The 22,551-nt window shown below is 40.5% G+C and overlaps 1 protein-coding gene across 4 annotated transcripts in view; it reads right to left on the bottom strand.

Annotated features, from left to right (window-relative positions):
- Window positions 1–22,551, bottom strand: part of RASA3 (RAS p21 protein activator 3) — a 164,230-nt gene that overhangs the window by 12,076 nt on the left and 129,603 nt on the right. For all 4 annotated transcript variants that reach the window (XM_048077913.2, XM_066985291.1, XM_066985270.1 and 1 more), the window contains exons 6-18: window positions 19,746–19,826; window positions 16,818–16,890; window positions 12,955–13,034; window positions 9,482–9,586; window positions 8,803–8,959; window positions 7,797–7,945; window positions 5,791–5,905; window positions 4,827–4,901; window positions 4,147–4,270; window positions 3,321–3,427; window positions 2,614–2,691; window positions 1,599–1,676; window positions 978–1,051 (exon numbers count right to left, since the gene is read on the bottom strand). In XM_048077913.2, coding sequence (XP_047933870.1) covers window positions 978–1,051; window positions 1,599–1,676; window positions 2,614–2,691; window positions 3,321–3,427; window positions 4,147–4,270; window positions 4,827–4,901; window positions 5,791–5,905; window positions 7,797–7,945; window positions 8,803–8,959; window positions 9,482–9,586; window positions 12,955–13,034; window positions 16,818–16,890; window positions 19,746–19,826 — 1,296 coding nt within the window. The remainder of the gene's footprint in view (window positions 1–977; window positions 1,052–1,598; window positions 1,677–2,613; window positions 2,692–3,320; window positions 3,428–4,146; window positions 4,271–4,826; window positions 4,902–5,790; window positions 5,906–7,796; window positions 7,946–8,802; window positions 8,960–9,481; window positions 9,587–12,954; window positions 13,035–16,817; window positions 16,891–19,745; window positions 19,827–22,551) is intronic.

The following is a 22,551-nucleotide window of genomic DNA, read 5'->3' as shown; positions in this document are numbered from 1 at the left end:
GTCCTTACAACAGCAGCCACAGGCCGAGCAAGAAAAGACAGAAAAAAATCAGAGAGGAGCAAAAGAAAGACAGAGGCAGAAAAAAACAATAATGTTTTAGAGTTAGAGGGAAAATGTTACAAACGATACAATTCTTTTCAGAAACAAAAGAATGATAAATGTACAGAATTAAAACAGACAAACTGGCTTCTAGGGACGGACCCTCATCAGAGAACTGAACTGCTGAGGCTAACTGGAAGTGGCAGTCATGTTTTTACTGAAAATCTGATTTTTACGTGACTTAGAGCTACAGTGAAAGCTTACTTTCAGCAAGAGTTCAGCTTACTAAGTTCTGACCGGAGGAATTCGGATTTTTACTTTCCTCCTCCCAGCCCAAAGAACAGTGCACTTAGATGATCTTAACTCATTTTTTAACACAAAAAATGCCAACATTTAGTCTCTAAAACTAGTATGGCATATAGAACATGGTTCCGTAAAACAGAAAGGTACTAAAACCAGAAACTGTTCCAAATGTAACACAAATTTTCCTCAAAGCAGCCCTGATTAGCCTATGTGTTTTAAAGGGCAGCAAAAGCATATCCCATTTGCAGGCTTTGCCCTCACTAAGATATTCAGTATCAGCATTCACAGTGAAATTTTACAGCTTTTTTTCACTGTGGTTTAAAAAAAAGAAAAATAAAACTTGATCTTAACACAGGCCTGATTTAAATTTATTTTGCATTAACTGTGCTAATTAAGGTCTACAGGCTTCTTTTTCCTCCATGTATTTCAAAACACACTTAATATAAGGTGTTTAAAACAAACAAAAGGATGTTAAAATCAACTACAGCAGCCACAGAGAATAGAAACAGCAATACAATCATTGCCCTACGTTCTTTTCTGAACACACAGATGGAATAGGGGTGGGGTAAAAGATAGCTGCCTTAGAATTGTAGCAAGCACACATTCAGAGGGTTTTGTTTCACATGCATGCTTACCCTTCTTTAAGCAATATAGGTTGCTCTATGCTCTTGTGATCTCTCCTTCCTGAAGATGAAATTAAATCTAGAAACTAAAAGGTGAACAAAAAGCATAAATAAAATGACAGTACAGCACTACCCAAATTAAAATCTTTAACGTTAGTCCAACATGGTGCTACAAGGACATACTGTAGAAGTAGTCAAACAGAAGGGTACTGGCAGATACTTGAGGAATCTGGGAGGTTTCCTGGGCTGTAAACTAAAAATAGCACAAATGCTCCTAAGCAGAAAAGCTGCAGATGACCAGCCCTTCTTTTCCTGTTTCTCCTTTGTTACACTTATCTTTCAATTCCTTTTGGACTAGGCAATTTTCAGACAGACCTGCAGCATCCTATGCAGCATGCCCATGACTCGAGCAGTAAGCAGCAGCTTATTGATCCAACCTAATTATTAAATAGAAGCAGACCCAACGAGATTATAATATTGGCATGCACATAATTTAATGCATTCTCAAAATTACAATAATTGGGAGCCTGCCTTTTCTAGTACACACACCCTAGTTCACAAACAGTACATTCTAGGTTTGAGCATCAGCTCCAACAACACGCAAGGATGATTCAGAACATTTACATTACGTACATTTTTTACTGCATCTGCGTATTTCTGCTCGTTGAAGTAGTCATAAAAAGTAGCCATGTAGGATTCCTTGAAATTAGCCTGAAATACAAAACCAAAACCATGCATATCGTAATACAGTTTATACCTAAAATATTGTTGTTAACAGTAGCAGACAATGAGACAAACCACCGCGGATAGGAGTTTTGTCTTTCTGGCCAGAGGTAAAATAAACAAAAAGCTACTTTCCCATTGTACAGCACACACTCAGGAGTACCAAATTCTTATTTCAAATGGTAATAGAACACATCCCAGATGCTCAATTAATACAGTTAATAATGCATTATTCAAAAGCTTCAAGCTTCTGCTTTGGCTTTTAATCCTGGTCCTAAAAGCTGACAAAAAGTGTATGAATTCTATTGCCTCAAAGGACTCTTAATTGAGGTACAAATTCATCTACAATTGCCTGTGTTAATCGTAACTAGACCACCAGCAACCCCAAATTATCACCAGATATAGCAGTTTGGTACCTTATTTAAACAAGTTTTACTTCATTTAGAAGTACAGAGCACAGGCATCCAGATCTCATTTCACCACTGACTGGCAATAAACAGAATCGGTATGAAAGGAAAAGCACTGCCTTTCCCTTTACTGGGATATTCTTCTCAATTAAGGCTTTAAAATGCGGAGACAATCTGAAAAACCCTGTAGAGCTGCTATCATGTATCAGATGCAAATAGAGAATTTCACGGGTTTTCCTGATCACTATCTGTTCTTCCAGAAGGAAGGAATGAAAAGCCCTGGAACAGTCTTCTAGGCTGGGCACACAATTTTGCTTTACTAAAATGTAGTTCAGTTTAAGACAGGCTTATTTTTCCTGTGAGCATGTGAGCCTTATAATCAAAGCAGATGAAAGTAGTTTTGCCTAAAACTAGCGCTACTCAAGAATTTTAAAGGCTTAATTAAAATGAGTGATAAAAGCTTTGAAAAAGAAATCACTTTCCTGAGTTAAACCTTTAAATGAAAAGGACATACTTACAGATTTAGATTTTGATAGGCTGCCCAGTGTTTGAATGGTTTTAGAGATAAGTGTCAAAGTTCGAGAAGTCTGAGGGTCCTAGCAAAGAGAACAACAGTATAATATGGATTGGATATATAAAACATCCTGTTTCTTATTCTCCTTGTAGAAAATTAACATAAAATTAGAAAAGGCCCAATAAAACACTATAGGAAAAGCATTGCTTCTTTTAAAGGTTTTTGACTCTTTAGCCACCTCATTGCTTTTGGTTCTCTGAAGACCAATCACTCCCAAAGCTAGAGAGATTAAGCTACCCCACTGCCTTGGTTTTCTGGAAACTAATCACTTGCAAAACTAAAGTCTATCTTAAAGACTTTCTGTTCAGGTCCTCTCCACTCCCAGTAAAAACAACTACTGAAAGTTTTGGATAAGTTGCTTAACATCCAAAACATCTCCAATTGTTGCTGACAATCAACCTAGCATTAATGTAAGGCAGTAAAAATGAGACCATCTACCTTGTTTGACCTTAAAGTTCACTGTTCCTCCCATACCTCCTGAATTCTTCACATACAGTCATTCTCCATATGCAAGACAGACATAGCAGATCTTTGAACTAACAAAGCTATTTCTCCTAGAGGCTATTAAAAGAATTGAAGAAAGAATCTTGCTAGACTGACTGTGGTGACAGAACCATATACATAGCTCGAAGAAATTGATACAATACTTACAGGATGGTGTGGTGTAAGCTGAAAGAGGTTTGGAGAAAGAATGGCAGGAGCAAAGAATCTCAGGAAAATAAAGCTGCTGACAGCTGTATACCTCACATCCAGGTCACCTATTGAAAAAAAAATATTTCTAATGAGTATTTCAATAATCCCTCCTTTAAAGCCTTCTGCAATTGCCAGAATGCCTTCAGAAAGCTAACTCAAACGTGTGCTGGAAATGTACCTATCTACAAGTTAAATCATTACTCTAATCTGCTTCCTTTCATGAAAATACATAGGTTAGTTGTTTTGCTTGATCCTAGTTTGATATTGCCCACCCATTCTCACAGAGCCGAAACAACTAGGAGGCAGTGGAAAGAGCTCTCTTGACAGCCAAAAAAAACTTTGCAGCACATGGACCTCCCAGGACTATGAGCTTGCAATGACTCCAACAAATTGGCCTTTATTACAAGTTGATGTATGAGAAGAAAATAATTCAGTTCCATGGAGCCTGCAGAACGAGCCATTACGAAAAATGGAACATTTAAAAACAGCATACTTCGTAAATACTGAAACCATAAATATACACCAACATAAACTCTTTTAAAATATTGTTTTCCTTTGAATATTTAAGAAAAACTCATAATCATCACAAGTACTGTTTTTCATGGAATGAACAAACAAGGGAAAAACAGCATTTATAATCAGGAAAAAAAACACACCCCAAACTGTATTTGGGATAATATCATGTTCAATGACTAAATCTATCATGGATCATGCAGACTTCTAGATTACACCTACGTTTAAAAGCTATCAGAGATACAAAATGAAGCAATACAGAAAAACTCACCTTGAAAACGTTTGGCAGCTGATTCTCTCAGTGAAAAGAAAATATCACACATCACTGTAGGACAGCTTACACCAGACTTAGTAATTACAGTAAAAATGCGATCAACATACTGCCTCAGATTTTCCTGAAAAATACAATGATTATGACAAAATTGGTACCATTTTCTGTTGTGGAAAGCAGTATTATCCCTGGTTTTATTCATAATGGCATCATTAAGAGATTCTCACTTCCAACATCATATACTTGCAAAACAATCTCACGCTCAGTGATACTCTCTTCAATAAATGCACATATTTAAGAGTAAAAATGTTATCCCTATCAAAAACATCGAGTGATGTGGTTGCATGACATATTATTTCTTTTCACAGCCCTGTTTTCTATGACATCACTGAAGCCACAGGCTAAGTTATCCTTGCTCCCAACGTTAACACTGAATATTTGGCCATTTGTCATCATGCCTTAATCTTTCAGGGAGGCAGGGAATGTAACATTTGACAGATACTGTATTTATAGCATAATGCAAAACTGACATAAAATAATTACACACAATTTTTGATGTTAAGAAAGCTTCCAATGTATTCTAATAAATGACAGATTTATTTGCAACATTAAATGTCTGAAGACCTAAGCTACACAAGACAGTGTAAACAGAGATCCTGTCTTCAAAATCTAATGCATACCCTGTTATTTTCCAAGTTTTCACCATCTTTTAATTTCACGGGATCAATTTCACAAGGTTTATGTACCTGGCAGATCTAGAAAAAAAATATATCGAGCAATTAATATATTAGTTTGCCTTCAAGCTGGAAAAGTTTTGTAAAATGCCTCATCTAATTTTCAGATAAAAAGCCAACAGTATAATTTGTACTTTTTTCTGGACAAAGCATCAAAGGTAAATTACAAGTGATCTTCATTTTTCTTTTTCCAAAAAGTATCACAAATTTATTCTACCTTTTCTTTCAACTAAGATGAAGAATTGATCAGACACTCTCAGGCAAGACTGTTCAAGAAAAGTCCTATTTTGCCAAAAGAGCCAACTTTGAAAGTATATCTATATTCTTCAAAAACATTTTTTTTGTTTTGCCTTTTTTTAATGAAACAGTAAAACAACAGCTGAAGAAATTGTCAAATCATTTAAAGGAAGTCTGTGGTCTGAAAGTATTGCTCAATTACTGCACGAAGAACCCCACACCCACCGTTCTGGACCGGACAGATAATAAACCATTTCCACAACACATACATCACATACACAATTATCTAAGAATAATTTTATTCATTTAAAGCCACTAGATGAAATGTATTACTTAGAGCTTCCCAGCAGCTTTCTGCTATAGAAATACTATTTGTTCATCTAAGTTATTAGTTTATTAACTTCTCAGAAACAATACACACTAGATTTTATGAAATGGAATAATTTGAAAGGTTCCATGTGTCTAAATTCATTAACTTTAATACAATGCAACTGTTGCTGAACTGGGTGACTCAGCTTTGGCTAAACTAACACAAGATTTTAATGTAGAAACAGGCTTGTAAGTGTTATTCCTACAAGTCACCTTAAAACGAGAAGGAATAAACAGTACTTGCTCCCTGAAGGCCTTTTGCAGTGACATTTCAAGTCAAATAAACAGTCTAAACTGCTCTTACCTCATCTATAATTGGCTTTAGTGTAACTTGCAGATAATGCATCCCTGCCAGTTTCATTGTCTCATCAATGCACTTGGAAGTTAATGAGTTTCCTCTGAAAATGGTGTTTGGATCTCTGGAAGTGAACAATTTTCTGTAATTTAGTCTCTTTGTAATAAACTGCTAACATGCAGAAATAGAAGCAGTGAAAGGTGATGGAAATATGTTTTCAACACACAAACAAAAATTCCTTTCAACACCAGCCTGTCAGTAAATGCAGTCATGTAGCATTTAGTGCACTCCCAGGTTGTAACAGAAAAGCAGCAGTCATATTAAGTCCTGAGGGACTGAAGATCATCTTTTTTGTATTAGAATAGTGTGTAGAAGCCTCAGTGCACCATCCGAACACATGGCAACAATGCAGGCTCAAATCAAAAGGGTTTACAATACCAGTGAGGGAAGCTGCACCTGCTTTCACACGCTACTGAACAGCATTAATTTCAGTGAGGAAAGGAGGGGGTGATTCGAGTCTTGCAACAACACTGCACATTACAAGTGACCTCCTACAAAATATGTACGTTTAAACTGGAAGAGAGATGAGAACACCAGCTCCAATGACATAGCCATCCTTTCTGGCTTCCAGCACTGTTCTGTGATAATACCGTCAAACATAGTTCAGATCCCAATTCTGCACAACGAACTGCACGGATAGCTGATGCTCTGCAGACTTTCATATTTTCCTGAACGACCCTCCTCCACAGATTTCTTCTTGTACTAGACATGGCTACTGCAAATCGTTAAGATTACCTATTTGCACTGACACATGCGCTTTTTTTTAAGTATTACTTGCATTTTGAGAATGCAATTGAAAATTACATATTCAATTAATTTTGCACATGCAATTCCTTGCATATCAATTTCAGTTATGCAGACATGTATGTAATCAACACTATCATCTACACCTGCATGATCAAAAACTGTGCCTACGGACAGCAAATCAAACTTGGATATGAACTCATACATTACAGGATGAATTACTTTGCTGGATTTTATTTATTTTTTAAATAAAGAAGTAAGCTCCCTGCCTGTTACAAATACCTGAAAGTCTTGAAAACACACAACGTATTTGCTGTCTTATCACAGGAATGTGACTGACTACAGAGCAGCAAATTTCCTCATACTGCATCAACCAAGCTGTTTCTGCCAACCTTCAGCATAGAAAAATACACCTGCCTACATGAGGAAAAACACTCTAAGACACTGAAAAAAGCCAACCCATACAAAGACTTTATTTGGTACCGAGGAACTGTTACTTTAGAGTTAATATCTGCCATTCCCCTTGGTTCCCAATCATCTCTGCTATTGTCAGTCAAGAGCATGGTTAAGTAGGCACAAGGCTTGTTGCAACGTGTGTTCTTTAGGACCTGCTTGGTGGAAATACTATATCTTACATTGCTAAACTGTCAGCACACCAGTAAGTCAAACAAGGGACTTATAAAAATTGATGAAAGATTCTGTTTTCTGCCATCCACTGTCAAATCCAATCCCATCTTCGTTCCTCAGACCTCTAATTGGAAAGATTAGTCACACAGCTTGCCTTAAATATTCATGTCTAGGAAGAAACTTGCCTTTTGTTTTGAACAAATGCAGCAAACACTTCTACTCAGCACTAGATGGCTTATTAGCACACTATAAAGCTGAAATGATTTCATATGAACAGTTGAAGATAACGTAGGATTTTAAAATTATCATCAATCAAGACAGAGAACACACAAAATCCCTGCTCTCAGACCTTAAAACAGTTTTGCAAGTAGACCTTGCAAAACACGATGGGAATTCCTCCTCAAACCAAGCTCAACAGATTTTCAGAGCTTCTGTAAAAAACTCTGACACCAGCTGGGAAGAACAGGAGCAACTCCAACAGTTTCTTTTGAAATTGCATATAATTCCAGAAACTGAGTGGAAGATCCTAACGCTAGCCAACACAGAGCAGGTGTGTTAATAGCAAGTGGTTCAGTGGTACTTACTGAGTTCTCTTCACTTCAGCGTTTGCAATGGCACTTATGAAAGGCACAATTCTGCCATAGTGTAAGAAAAGCCTGACAAGAGGTATGGCTGCTTCCTGTTTTTCTCTGCAAACTTCACCCAAAATGTGTGCAGCTGATGCTGAAACAGGCTGAACAGTGGAAAGAAATAAAACCTTTGAGAGATCATTATAGCACAAGCATAATTCCCTTCTCTTCCCCTTAGCTCCTTAGTACATAACCCCACATAACAGTTGCAGCAGCCAGTTACTTAAACATGCCTGTACATAACACGGTTGGGCCTCACATCCCGGTTTTTGTTGGCTTTAAGGTTTGATCACAAGAGGGCAGCAATTTAAAAACTATTGCACTACAGTATTTTTCCCTCATTTTTAATAGCCAACTTTTCACTGAATGTGACTGTTGCCAGGGAAGCAACCGAAGAGGAAGAACTCTAAACCTTCTCATTTTCAAGTCCCAGTAAGAACAGAACCCAGTTCTTGTACTGAAACAAACAAACAACCCCAAATCCAAAACAACTGCTAAAACTATACACAATGGCAGATGTGGTCCATCCCTCTCACATTTCAGGGTTAGTTCTTGGTTTGGGGTTGTTTTGTTTTTGTCATTTTGTTTTGTTTTTAAATTGTACAAGTAAACCTGTTCCTCTCTAGTAAAGGAAAACCAATTGATCAAACTTTAGTTTACTTTGCATTTTCCTATGTAAAATTAGAAAGCCACAGAGAATATGCTGCTTTTTAAAACCACTGGTGTTCCTGGGTGTGCCTTCACCCACCATACTGTAGGCAGATAAAGATCTTTTCTGCAAGGACAGAAAACAAGTATGAAGGATATGCAGAGCTTAACAAGACTCTCGCATGGAAGAAGGAAGATGATGAATATTCTGGTAGTTACACACCTATGGTGCCAACAAGATTGTGACCAGTGTTCAGGGAGACCCCTGTGAGGATGATCCATAGGTAAACAACCAGCAGTGCAAGCAAATTACCTCAACATCTGCAGATTTTAGCAGGAGATCTCTAAGTGGACTGTAATAGTCTGAGGAAAAAACATGGTCCTCAGTGTAAACCACATTTAACCTTAAGGAACCAAGGTCATCAGGTTTCAAAGACTTGTTTCCATTATCTCTGGGCTGCAGGAAATACCTGATATGCAAAAAAAAAAAAAGACAAGGTTTGTGCTGAGACACAAAATTATCTCAGGCTATACATACATGAACATATAGAAAAGCTAAAGATACACACAACCTTTATATACCTATCACATTTCTTGAGAGTTCTGACTCAGATTTTTTTAATCATGTTTGCCAGTCTATTTTGCACCAACTGCAACATGGAAAGTTCTGATCATTAAGATTTATGTATGATATATAAAAAAATCACATATTCATAAAATTATACCATTGCTCCTGAACTGCAGTAAATAATATCATAGAGTCAAAGTATTAGAACTCCCACACACAACAGAGAGGCAGACTGAAATCTCTAATCATATCATCACAACTTCTTGTTCTTACATTTGCTAGGATTATTCTGGCTTGCTTACAAAAAAAAAATTAGATACAAATTAAATCCGTTTAAACTTTATCACATAGCAGTAATTATTCAAAGACTTCACAGAAGACATATGTTTCTACTTATACACTCCAAAAGAAAAATGTCAAGTACCATGCTTCATAAGAGCTAGACTGTCGGAGAAATTTCAAAGGAAGCCTCAGTTCTCCTAGAAACTCGTCTCCAAACTTCAAGTTACTGGCATTCCAAAGATCGACTCTGTAATAAAAAACATAATTTTAGGAAATTCCTCATAAATAAATACATAGATAGACAGAAATTGGTTTTCAATTCCCGCCCCCCCCCCCCCCCCAAGCCCATGAGTTATAAAGTTCTAAAACGGTACTATATGGGTTTCCCAGCAGTCAAGAGACAACCTTGGATCTCTGGAGTCTTGCAATTCACCTCCATTAAACAGCACCAAAAATCACCTAGACTACCTTTTCCTCATTTGTATTGTTTCCAAATATTGATACTGATAAAGATCCAGGGGCTCTCTGGATATCCCAGATAATGAAAAATACAGATAAAATGAAGACCAGAGGAAAAAACTGCACAGACATTTAAGGACTCCACACTTCTAGTCTCAGCCTTGTTTGGATTTATCAGCAGCATAAGCAGCAGCATTACAGACTGAGGCTGAATTTCCTCACAGTCCTTCCCCTCCTCTAGCTTCTGGGAAGAATCACTTGTCAAGCTTACAAATCTGTTGCACCTAAGGTAGTTCTGTACAGATACTCAGAAACTTTACCACCCTGTAATGTGTGCATTGTCTGAAACCTACGCAATTTCCAGCACTTTGTCCCTCACACATGGAAGTTCTGGTATAGCTGACTAGATGACACTTCCTTCCCTTTCATGTGCTCTTTAACACTAGGATGTAAAACAACTGCACTGAGATTTGGAGTAGAAGTACTGGCATCTAACTTGGCCTTTGTGGATAAATGTTGCAATACCCACCTCAGAGTAAGGATTTCAAACTCTAGGACAGATGCTTCTGTACATATTTTAAGGTTTCCTTTGAGAGGCACTTTCATTTTAAAACAAGCTCAACTAAAAATGTGCCTTAAGCTTGGGGAAAAAAAGCTATATGCAGAAAATATACAGGTTTTTGAATAACTGAGACTTTTAGGAGAACTGTAACTGTAATTTGGGTAAGGTGCAAAGTCATCTAATTATGGACATATTTACACCACCTTCCTAGTCTCCAGCAAGTCACAGTAGGCTTGTCAAGGAATGAGGCTTGATAGTCCTACTAAAGGTTTACCTTACCTTATGCAAGTGCAGAGGACGTCACTTCCAAATCCCCTGAGCCCTGTATCTCTCAACAGTGTCTCATGCATCAAGTTTCATATGCTCGACATACCAACAGCTCACACTGCAGGTCTACTGGTTTAAGTTCTTCAAACTCTGATATTTTGAGAGTATTTCTGCAGGGCAACAATTCCCCACAAGGAAAAATCTCCGAGAACTCTACCTTCTCTCCTCTTTCTCCATATCTGGTTCATTACTATCTTACTAACTAATTCAAATGGCTCAGATGCAGACTCAGGAGGGGATGGAATCTTTAGAAGCTGATTTACACAGAGTCAGACTTAGCATTTACCAAGTATTTACAGGCTCCTGGTTTCTAGTTTATCCAAATTTTTTCAAGATGCACACTAGCAATGACACTTTCAAACACACACAGCCTCACACACTTCCAAAGGCTGTATCAGTACAGCAACTTCAGTTACAGAAAAAAAAACAAAAAACAAAAACAAAAAAAACCACCACAACAACCTTAAAAAAAACAAGCCCACAGTATAAAGGCTCTGCAGGAGAGGAACTAAGAACTCAAGGTAGATCTCACACTACACAATAAGCAAAGCAGGCATGCAAATTCTGACATTATTGTTTTGGGTGCTTGGAGCAAAAAGAATAAGCAGCATTAAAAAAAATATTATACACCAACCCCAGCATCTAACAGATTACTGTTTCCCAAGCTTTTTAAAAGGCAAAAGCATGGCAAGTGTTATTCTGAAATGGTCAGGCTCTAGTCACAGAAAGAAAAAAAGAACAACAGAGAGGGGGAGGAGAAACAATGAATTTCACCAGAACATCTGGTCCTTTAGTGTTGATATGCCCTGCCTGCAACTTCCTACACCCACTCAGAAAAGAGCAACTTTCATAGCTGTAGAGAAAAACCATGAGAGACTGAGCCTCCTCTGTACCCTGTGGAATGGTATTTTCTCAGGAGGGAAAAAGAAAACAAACCCCCGAACCCATTAATTGTGCGATCCAGCCAGAGGGCACGGGGGCAACCCAACTCTGACTGAACGGGCCGAAGGAAGTGAGGGGGGGGCGGGAGGGGGGCCCGAGATGGAAACAAAAACACTCTGTCCTGTATGGGACAAACCCAAAAGAGTTTGCCTGACGAAAACTAACTCTTTATCTACTTTCATTTATTATTTACGTGCTTAATCTTTCCCCAACTACTAACTGACAAGCCTCACGCAGTGCTGTGGTACCACAGTAACAGGCATGAACCAGCAGCCGAGTGTCAAAGCAGAGGGTAATATGGCAGCCCTCCTCCATCATTACCATAAATGCATCTTCCCTGTTTGGGATAAGTATTGTTCTTCCTGCCTCGTCTCCCCTCTTGTGCTTACTGCCAGCCCTGTTTCTGAAGGCCCTAGGGACTATTTAGAGAGAGAAGCCCTCCCTGCCTCTCCAGCAGGGACACCTGGGGAGAAAGGGGCGGAAGGGAGGCCACCATTCTTCCTCAACCCTTCTTCCTCCAAATCCTAGAGAGTACAGGAGAGGGGAAATACCACGTCACTTGATGTGGATACAGCAGTTTTCACCTACTGTGCATCCCCATCACCAGACGGCCTAAATCTCTAAGTTCCAAGTCTGTGATGGTATCCCACATGTGGTATCTCAAAGCTTTGCACCCCCTATTGATTCCTCCCCACTCTTTCTATTCACCCATTCCCACAGACATTGTTGACAGGCCTCAGCAAGTTTTAAGACAGTAGTAAGTCAAGGGGTTGTGTTGGTTTTGAAATCAGAGCTGCTTCTTTCCTGTGCAATGGGTCATACCCAGCCTCACAAGAACACTGCCATCCTGCCTTCCCCTGGCAGGGAAAAGAGAAGGGAAACTGCCTCAGCCCCAGAGAAACTCTGAACTCAAGAGTTTCCTTTCAGGGAAGGAGGACCTTATCTGGGTTACCAAAATTAAGCAATGAAAAAAAAAACAGATCCTTCAACTGAGAGCATCACAGAGCTCCTGGGCTCTCTTGGGAAACTGAGGGAGGGAGGGAAGGGGAACCCAGACAGAAAAATCTGAGCTTAATGGCAAATACACCTTAGCATACACACACACACAGGATACCAAGGAAAGTAATGACCAACTCCCCCACAGCAGAACTGTCACAAATTCAGATATGATCTACAGGACCATGCAGGTAAATGAACAGACACAGTCATGGAAGATTCCTCATGAGTTATCAATGTTGAAACCATGCTCATCATTTTGAAAGAAGAGTCTACTACAAAGGTGCACAGCTTTGGAAGACAAAATCGTTAGTGGAAAATGTTCTCACCTAATCTCCATTTTGTCAACTTCATCAACATCTTCAATATCAAAATGGGATTTCTTGTTGTAGCTACTGGGTCTTGTAACCTAATAAAAAAGAGGAATCTTTAACAAATTGAACTGATACAAAAGCATTTCTGAGTTACTTATACAAAGCTCTGGAAGCCTGCTGTCATCTACTATCAACAGTGTCTTCAGTCCTGGTTCTGAAAACATTCACGCATGGCAACAAACCTGTTGACTGAACAGACTCCTCACTATACAGAAGCAGTAACAACCATATCCAAGAATAACTACATACACCACACTTTATTTATCAGAGAAAGGATTTCTTTAATATTACTACAGCACTGAGTTTAACATAGGTAGAAAATAATGGGAAGATAGCTGCAAATGTAGAGCATTAGCAAAAGAAAGCTTTTGTACAAACATTTCTTAAAATTTCTTTTCTAGCAAGATTAAAAAAAAAAAGACTTTGATATTTGTATTTTTTCAGAGTGTGTCAGAAACTTGAGAACAAGGCCACCCCACCCAGCTGAAACCACAGCAGGAACTGATCAAACGCAAGTGCGTATGATGTGTGGGTTCAGCTCCTGGTTGCACACAGAAGCTCAACTTTATTGTAGGTTTAAATACTCTTGTGGCTTAATGCTTCCCACTCACAAAAACTTGCTTTTATTGTAAATTTGACTACTTGGTTTTGTACTGTACATCAGATGAGGATGGTACAAACAAGGGAGGCAAAGATGTAGGTGCACAGAAAGAGAGAAACCAAAGAATCTTCAGCATGTGACACGTAACAGTCTTGTGTGTGTGACCACTGGCTCCATTTTCCAGGTGATTAGCAGCACTGGAGACCAAATGCTCTAGCCTATAATTGAATCAAACGCACCTGTGAGGCTAACATCAGGTTAATTTAAATAAATCATACAACTTCAGCAGCTCAGCACAAATTTTCTCACCCTGCTATTGCAACCATCTTCACTGTGGCTTCAAGAAATCACCCTACTTAATTGAAAATGATTTACTTTTCTTTTACCATTGTGAAGCTGATGGTGTAGTTCTGAATAGGGAAGTAAACTTCAGTTTTTATTACCTGTAAGACATGAGTTGTTATAAAAAGTCACAGCATAAGTGTACTCAAAAGGGCTGTGCCATAAGTGAAACACTTTTCTGAGAAGTTTTGCTGGAGCCTGTATGCACAAGGTCTGTCTGTTCGCTTGTGTGACTGCTCAGTGTGCAGATTAATCTAAATGCTGGAAAGATAGCTCTATGAGGTCCATCAGTTCCAAGGATGGAATTAAGTATTAGGGAACTGTCAGCCCACAGTGCCCAGCAAGCTGCCCTGTACCATTTTACAAGAAAGGGTGTAAAACTCTGCCATGTCAGTCCCTGTCTTTAGGCAAAGCTGACAAGCTCTTTATCAGTTGCCCTTTTTTTTTTCCCAGCACATGCAGGTTTGCAGACAGGTCCCCAGCACTACCTTACTCGGTTCCTGTAAGAGGGAGATTTTCCTGTAGCTCCGAGCCCCTTCACCGTGCTGCAGCTGGAGTGGTGGTGAAAACGGCTCCAAACCATCAGGTGCAAGTTTCGCTCGTACCACCCTTTAAATAAGCCCTTAGATTTCTCAAACCGATGATAAGCTATTTTCCATTTAGCAACTTAAACCTACGTGACTTTGTTGTAGAAAGGAAAGCATCTCTTCACTGACTTTTACAGATTTCTCTTCTTTCTTGGAGCCCTGGCCAATTGCTGCGCTAGCAGACTGCAGGAAAGCTGATGAAGCTGTTTGGAAGCAGTAAATGACATGTCTGTCAACAGCCCAAATCTGTGCAGCTCCACAGGAGTTGGGTTAGCTACAGGCCTGCCCACATCTCGTTAGTGAACGCATTTCCCAGTCGTAGCAGTGCTGCTGAACCTTGTCCCTTGGAGACATGGAGCCTGGTATGTACTAACTACTCAAAATGACAAATTTATGATGGCTCTGTCTGCACTGGGGGTAAGATTATTCTGGCTGATTCGGATACTGCTCAAGCTCTGTTCTTACCCATACAGAAAGCCTTTTACTCCAACTTAGAAGAACAATACTTGCATGCAACCTGGCTCTTAGGATAAAGTCAAGCTAAGCAAGCCACCCACCCCCTTCCACAACTCCACTTGGAAGGTGCTTTCTGTTTCTCTCCTTCCTCTCCCTCTCTGGCACCACCTGCCAAGTTCAGTGTTTAAACACCAAATGTTCACTGCTCCTGCAGCGCACAGAAGGCAGAGGAATCAGACAGGTGAAGCTTTGTGGTAGACACGCTGAATTCCTCAATTAGGCTCATTAAAAAGCTCTCGCTGTCAGACACCTCCACAACTGCCTACATTAAGAATCTAGAAGCCCGTTCTGGTTTATCTACACAGAACATCACTCCCGTGTCACTGCCAAAGGCTGCAGCTCTGGGCAAGGTGACAGACTGAAATCCTGAGCACAGCCAGCACGGTGGGTTTCAGTACTCAGTGCCGTGGGATCCCTCCCACCCCACCCACGCCAGTGCAGCACCTCCGTAGCTGCACGCAGTCAGGCATGAAGGCTCACCGCTAGCCAAAGGTAAGGCTGCAGTGAACTTACACCCTAGGAAGAGATTTGATGGATTACCAGAGGAAAGATTACCTGAGATAGCTTCCCTGGCCAACCTTCAGGGCTTCCACCCAGATGGGCGGTGAGAAAGCGCCTCTGCCAACAAAGAACTTGAGTATCTGTTCCTCAAACCTAAATGTGACAGCAACAAGAGCACACTGCTGCTGGTATGACAGACTTCGGATCAGTTGGTACAACTGTCACAGCAGTCTGTAGAGCAAGGAGGATGACAGCAGTAAGACCCCTGACTGGCACTGCAAGAAGGATGCCTGTACTTCAGATCTGCATGACGCAGCAGCACGCTCTCCTCACATCTCCTTTCTGACACGGGTGCCTGTGTCCCTGAAGTGGCTCTAGAGATCACATCCCTAGGTGTCCTTCCTGTGCCAGCAACAACTTCTGATGAGGATGTAACATGGATGATGCAAGACACATGAACAAAAAGGGCTTCCCAGTGATATGCCAGCTGAATTGTCCTGTTCTGGCTTTTCTCTCAGTTATGCCAGATATGTTTTTGAGGTATCTATCAAAATAGAACAGTTCAGCATAGACCAAGACTAAAATGTCCAAGAGGAAAAGAAAAGAGAAAGATACACATACTTTGCAGACAGAATGAAAAATTGCAAATTATAAACACATGCACATACACATACGGACACACCACAATTACTGCTACTTTTGCCAAATGAACCAAAATGAGCACTTTTATGAGTTATACTTTGTCTTAACTGGACTCGTTGAAAATATTCTGTGTTAAATAAAGCTTAGAGGTTTCACCCACTGGTATTGCAGCAGACTGGTAGACAGCTGAAACATCCAGTTTTAAATACATTTTTCCTCTACTGCATTCCCATGAGATAACCTTCCTCCCATTGTCTGGGGAAGAAGGGCGGAACAGCTACAAAACCACAGGCTAAAAAAGCGTACATATATACACACGTCTTTTTAAAATCCCATTCTTAGCTGTCCTTTTTCAAAACTCATCTGGGCTGAGTTTTGATCAAGTGCGAAGCCTGCTGCTCGGGAGAAGTGCCCACCTTCAAGCTTCTCCTTCAGAGCACCTGGGCTGAAGCAACACAGTGCTGCCTCAGCAGGCAGCCAGTCTGATCCTGGATACTTCTTCTTTCCCCTGTGCTGTGCTTTCAAACAGCCTTCAAAGAAGACAGCTGGCACACCATGGAACAGGATGCCGTGCCAACTATCTACAGTGTAGTATTTCAGCTTATCACCCGTTCCTTTGAAATACCAACCTCAAAATAAAACACTTCATCAAAATGGGGATTGTTGGTCTTCTTTTTAACTTTAGTCTTTTTGGCTTCCGATCTGAATAAAGGAAAGAAAAAGAGTGTGAGAAAACATTAGCAGAAGTGTGATCCTAGAACAGAGCCACCGAGGAACACATTTGATAAAGCCAGAATGCCATGTGCCTCCAGCATAGCAAGGCACACACACTCGCGCACATTTAAGGGAGAGACTCACTGCATGCCTATTTCTCTCAAGTGGCAGTAATCACAGTTTGCTATCCTTTCTTAAACTAGGTCCTTGAACCCTGATTTTATTACTTTCTTGATCCAGCAGCATCTTACAACTGTACAAAGTGACTTGCAGGAATGGGCTTTGACCAGCAATATCTGGGGGGGGGGGGGGACACAGTGAACACAAGAATTTCTCATACCCTAAAACCACAGGAGACGTAAGGACTGATGGAGATATTTCTGTATTGTCTATTTTATAATCTTGGCCTGAGGAATCAATGCATGCTTTTCAGTGGTGTTAAACCAATCAGGAAAAAAAATTTGATTTTCTCAGCAAAAAATGAAGTTTTTCAAAGGAACAGTTCAGCATACAAGTACTTCAAGACTTTTTTTTTTTTAAGCTTTAGTTTCTGTAAGCTTAAGAAGCCGTACTTTAATTGCTATATATCACTCATTCCCTGCAGACCCACCATCTCCTAGTAAACATTATCAGTGTAAGCATCAGTGCTGAGCAGAAGCCTCTAATTCCTATTGTTCTGCAGGAACAACACATGGCAGACCTCCCTCAAACCACTCGCTGCGGAAGAGGCCTGACAACATTTAGCACTGCCCGTCCATTCCTCTCTGGGCAGCAGCATCCACCTGTGTCTGCAGTTTAGAATACAGAAATCTAACTGCTTGGCATATATAATATGCCCTTGGTCTAAGGGCAGCCAATGTGTTTCACATCGGCCAGCCAACAGCTCTTTGATGATTTCCAAATGCAGTGAACCTATACTTGATTTGCTCTAGATACCTATAAGTGAAAAGCTCTGCGAGAAGCACTGTACGATCCCGTGTCATGTCTTCCCCTAAAGCTCTCCGGTAATAAGAAGGCACAGATAAAACAGCCACAGATGGAGAGCTGCATCAACCATGTGGAAAACTGACCTACTAATCATCTCATCCCAGAATCTACTCCCTATTTCTCATGCAGGAAAGCTGCTTAGATAGCTTGCAACTGTTTTTATCGACTGGACAACAATAGGTATTCTTATACAATGGGCAAGCAAAACTGTGTTAAATTCCCAGTGCTGCTACATATTTCCTGTGTGCCTTGAATGAGCCAGCCCACCAGCACACACTGCTTCCCCACCGATAATACAGCCACAGAAACAGCTCCAGTTGAGAAATCTGTTGGCTCTGTAAGTACACACAACAGAACAAACAGCAGCACATTTGTTTGACGTTTTTATGCTCGGCATCGCATAAAATCCAGCAGCAGAAAGCAGCTTTCCCACTCCCCAAAGGAGAGGCATTGTAAAATCCAGAGAGCAGACTGATGCACAGATTAAAACGGCCTCACTATTCCTAGGAGGAGATGAGAGGGAAGAGAGATGCTAATTGCCTGCAGGACACGGGGCAGACTGCCCATCCCATCTCATCAGTCACACTTGCCAATCAAGCTCTTTACGGATAAGCCCATCGGGGAGGGGACTGGGAAGCGGGATGTAGAGCGGATGATTAAGGCAAACACGGTTATTGGGCAATTAATGCACTGGATGGGCATATGCTGCGCGCTGCCTGCAGAAGATAGGAGGTATCTCTCCCAGCCAAAACAAACAAACAAAAAAAAAACCAACAAAACCAGATAGGAATGGGATAGAGCCTCATTTTAAAGGGGAACACATTATCAGTTGTCCTACGTTACCCAGACTGGGCAGGGGAGGGGGAGCAAAGAGGGGGAAGTTTGGACATCCAAGGATACCAGCATTAGTCACAAAATCTCCGTAACAGTTCCAGTTATAAACAGCAAGCACCATCTGAAACAAGTTACATGCTTAAAATGTCAAAGCATACAATCCAAACACACAGCTCATTACGGGACGTAAGACATAACACACCCAGGAAAAGATGAGGAATCCAGACCAGTCTCAAAGACTCCTCTGTGTGCAAGGTATTTGTCAAGAACGCATTTTATTTATGGCATTTTTAAGAAGCTATTGTAAAATATTGTAGTTTTTGTAGCCTATGCTACAAAATCTGATTTTTTGAGGTCACAAGAGAGCTTTCCTTTTTCTAACATGGCACAGACAAAAAAGATGACAGTCTACATAAGTAGAAACAAAATTGTGGCATCCAACAGCATGGGAAATTTTGTAACAGAACCGGAAAATTTAATCCAGTATTTAAACTGAAGATTGTTATGCAGAATCTAATTACTAAAACCACATTCCAAATTTTATTCACGCTATTATGTCCACGTATAGTGAATTACAGAACTGAACCACCTAGAGTTTCCTACACACTCATTAATTTGCCACAAATTGAAAGTGACAAGACCCTAAATATTCACAAACAAATGTGCAAATTCTGCAAGACGTTGATGTATTCAGCTTTTTCTTCTCTCCCCTGCCCAAAATTAGGCAATAAATTTGCTCAAAAACTGGCCTCCAACTGTGAGGTGAGAAGATGCACAAATTAAACCTAACCACAAATTACATACTCCAGGATATTCTAATTATTCAGACCGTCACATAAATGAAAACTGAAGCCTCAAATTACTTACTCTAGTATACTTCAGTGGTTCATACGTGTACACACAAATAATTAACATATTTCAGTGGTGCCTAAATATTCTGTCCATCTGAGAATGGCCATTTCTAGACAAGGAAAGAGAAACCATCCTTACGAAATGGGAGATGTTGCACGTGCAGTACTTGCCTGGAAGGTCCGGCTAAGGTAACGGTGGCGTAGGGATCACATTGCCCATTCACGATGGGCAGGCCTTGGCATTCGAGAACTCTAGAAAACAAAAACAAATGCAGACAAACAAATCAATAAAATAGGAAGAAATGGAAGAGAAAATAAAAGCAATGCATCTTTAGCCTGTTCCATTTTCACAACAGTTATTACTACAGAATTGCAATGCCACTAAGAACAAGTCTTTAATTTATACCTAAACTTGAAACTGCGTCTCAAATACTAACTTTAACAGGGTCAAAAATACTGTAAAATTACAGAGGAACCTTAACTTGAAGGACTCTTATTATGCAAGTACAACAGCTTAAGTTTCATGAAAAAAGTGTATGCTGTCAAGATGGGAACTGTCACCACTTGAAATTTCTGTAACAATTTATTCACCAAAAATGGTAATAGCCAGAACTTGCTTCTGTAACAAAGGATTAAGAAGAAAATCACAGACATAGACCCCTGAAGTAGTCGAATAATTCATCAGAATCACGTCTATGAAGGCCTCTGTGTTTTTGACAAGATTTGGCACGGGCTTATTTGTTAAGGTGGGTTAACTATGGACCAAGAGTCAGCATGACATATCCATCTTTCTCCATACAACTTCTAAATAACAAAATTGAAAGTAGAAATACATTCAGCAGCTCTGCACTGAAGGAGTCAGAGAACACACTGGAGGGACAAAACGGAACAAATTAGTTTCTGCTGCAAGCCAAGGTGAGAAATTTGCACTTTAGCGCTCTCATTTCAAAATCTCTTTGGCAGAAAACAACAACAACAAACCATTGAAAAAATGTTTCATATGCTAAAACCTCCTGAGGAATGCAGCACCACCGATTGGAAATAAAAGCAGAGAGGCCAGTTGCCAGGGCTCTCCCTCCAGAAACAAGTTCTGCTTCAACCAGGTAAGCCTGGTGGTCTGATGTATTTAAATGATTAAAACTGGAAAATTTTGATGAAGACAAACTCTGAAGCTCTTTGCACAGGAGATCAGCACTACCCTTGCAGGGTGAAATACCTTGCACACTTCTGGGTGTGCAAGAAAATAAGATTTTCTTATTTTATACAATAAAATAAACCAGCAAGAAAAGATTTGTTTTACTGCTTTCAATGACAGCAACTTTGATACAAAAAAAAAAAAAACAGACAAAAATTCAGTAACAGATAGTGCTCCGCAATTTTATCCACAAAGAAAATATTTTGTAACATATGGCATGGCCTTCAAACAGGGCTTAACCACAGGGTTTTTACTTACTCTGCATAAGGGGATGAAAATTTTCATGTTCTGCACCAATACAGCAATCTGGTTTGTGCCAGAGGAGGTTCTGCCCTAAACCGATCTAGATAGGTTCACACAGTCCTAGAAAGTACACAAAGCCTGAAGATCCCACTAAGGTGGCACACGCAGGCAGCTGAAGTGGTACGTTTTGTTTGTATTGGATTCCCAGACCTATTCACAGAACGAAGGCTAAATACCTGGCTGAATGAAGGGTTCCCACTAATGCACTTGCTCACAAGCTTCCCACTTGCATAGCCCAGATATGCCGAGAATATAATAACTCAGTTGTTGACCTAGATGGCCCTTCTTCTCATTGCTGATTCACTAATACCAGCGCACGAGAGAAATGTGTTCCTTATTGTGGATACTCCCGTGAAATCACAGATCGAAACCACAGAGAAAGTTATGAAAACCTTGGATTACGCAGGCACTCTGCAGCTTTTATTTCTGGATTGTATTAGTGCACTACAAGGTTACCTTCCGCACAGACAGAAGTTTGAAGCCTCTTTCGTATATGCCTGGCTTAGCAGGTATGTGACATTGCAGGGTGCTGCCATGCAAACAGCACAATTCAGGCCACAAATTCCACCCCTGCACCAGCCAGAAATGAAAGCTGCAAGCTCCAGAAACCCTTCTGGCGGAGTAGCTACAAGTGCAGGAGGAAAACCCACAAGGAGCAGCAGAAAGCCTTTAAGAAGAGTCAGTTCCAGCTTGATTTTCTTGCGAGTACAAGAGAGATGGCTTCTCTTTGCCCCAACAGGGCTATGTTTGCAGCAGAAACACTTGGTCAGTGAGCTCCAGCACGACTGCTGGTCGTTCTTCTAGATAGCAAACATGGCTTAAACACATTCACATGTGAAGGGAAGAATTGTGCACCACGTGTCAGCACCAAGCCCCACACCCCTTCCACTGCTTCCTCAGGGCAGCCTGTCAGTTCCTTGAAATGAAATCCTCACTCAATGGCTTCAGAGCAGGCAGCCAACTTTCTGCTGCTCATGAATGGCTTCCAAGCCAGCTCTTATCCATACAGGAAGAGCCATTTGAAAGTTAAACACAGTGAAAGCATGTTCAGAGAGAGTATTATTCCTGTTTTAATAAAAGCAGCCCTCCCAGAACATGCAGACAATAGAAAGCGCTGCCAGGCAGCGTGATCCGAAGTTGAGGACACGTAGAAGATACAAATCACTGCGCAGTAAAATCACGGGTGAATCTGAATGCTGGGAAGTGTGAAGTTATCCACAGGCACACAAAAGGACACCAGAACTATACACATCGACAGTGACAGGGTCTGTTCTAATACTGCCACGTTGAGGAAATCTTTGTGTTTCTGTGGGCAGAGCTCTGATGCTACCACTTCAGCCGTCCCCGATGGTTAAAACGCCAAGCAGTGTCATCAGCTGGTCAGGGAGAACACAGCCACACGAATCCCTGGGCACTTGCCTCTCGAGTTGGGTGTGCTCTTAGGGAGAAATACAACAGCATGGCTCCTCATCTCGTGCT

This window comes from Anser cygnoides, chromosome 1 (assembly GCF_040182565.1).
Source record: "Anser cygnoides isolate HZ-2024a breed goose chromosome 1, Taihu_goose_T2T_genome, whole genome shotgun sequence".
NCBI classification, from domain to species: Eukaryota; Metazoa; Chordata; class Aves; order Anseriformes; family Anatidae; genus Anser; species Anser cygnoides.
Note: the sequence above shows the minus strand (reverse complement) of the source record. Positions and strands in the feature narration are given on the sequence as shown.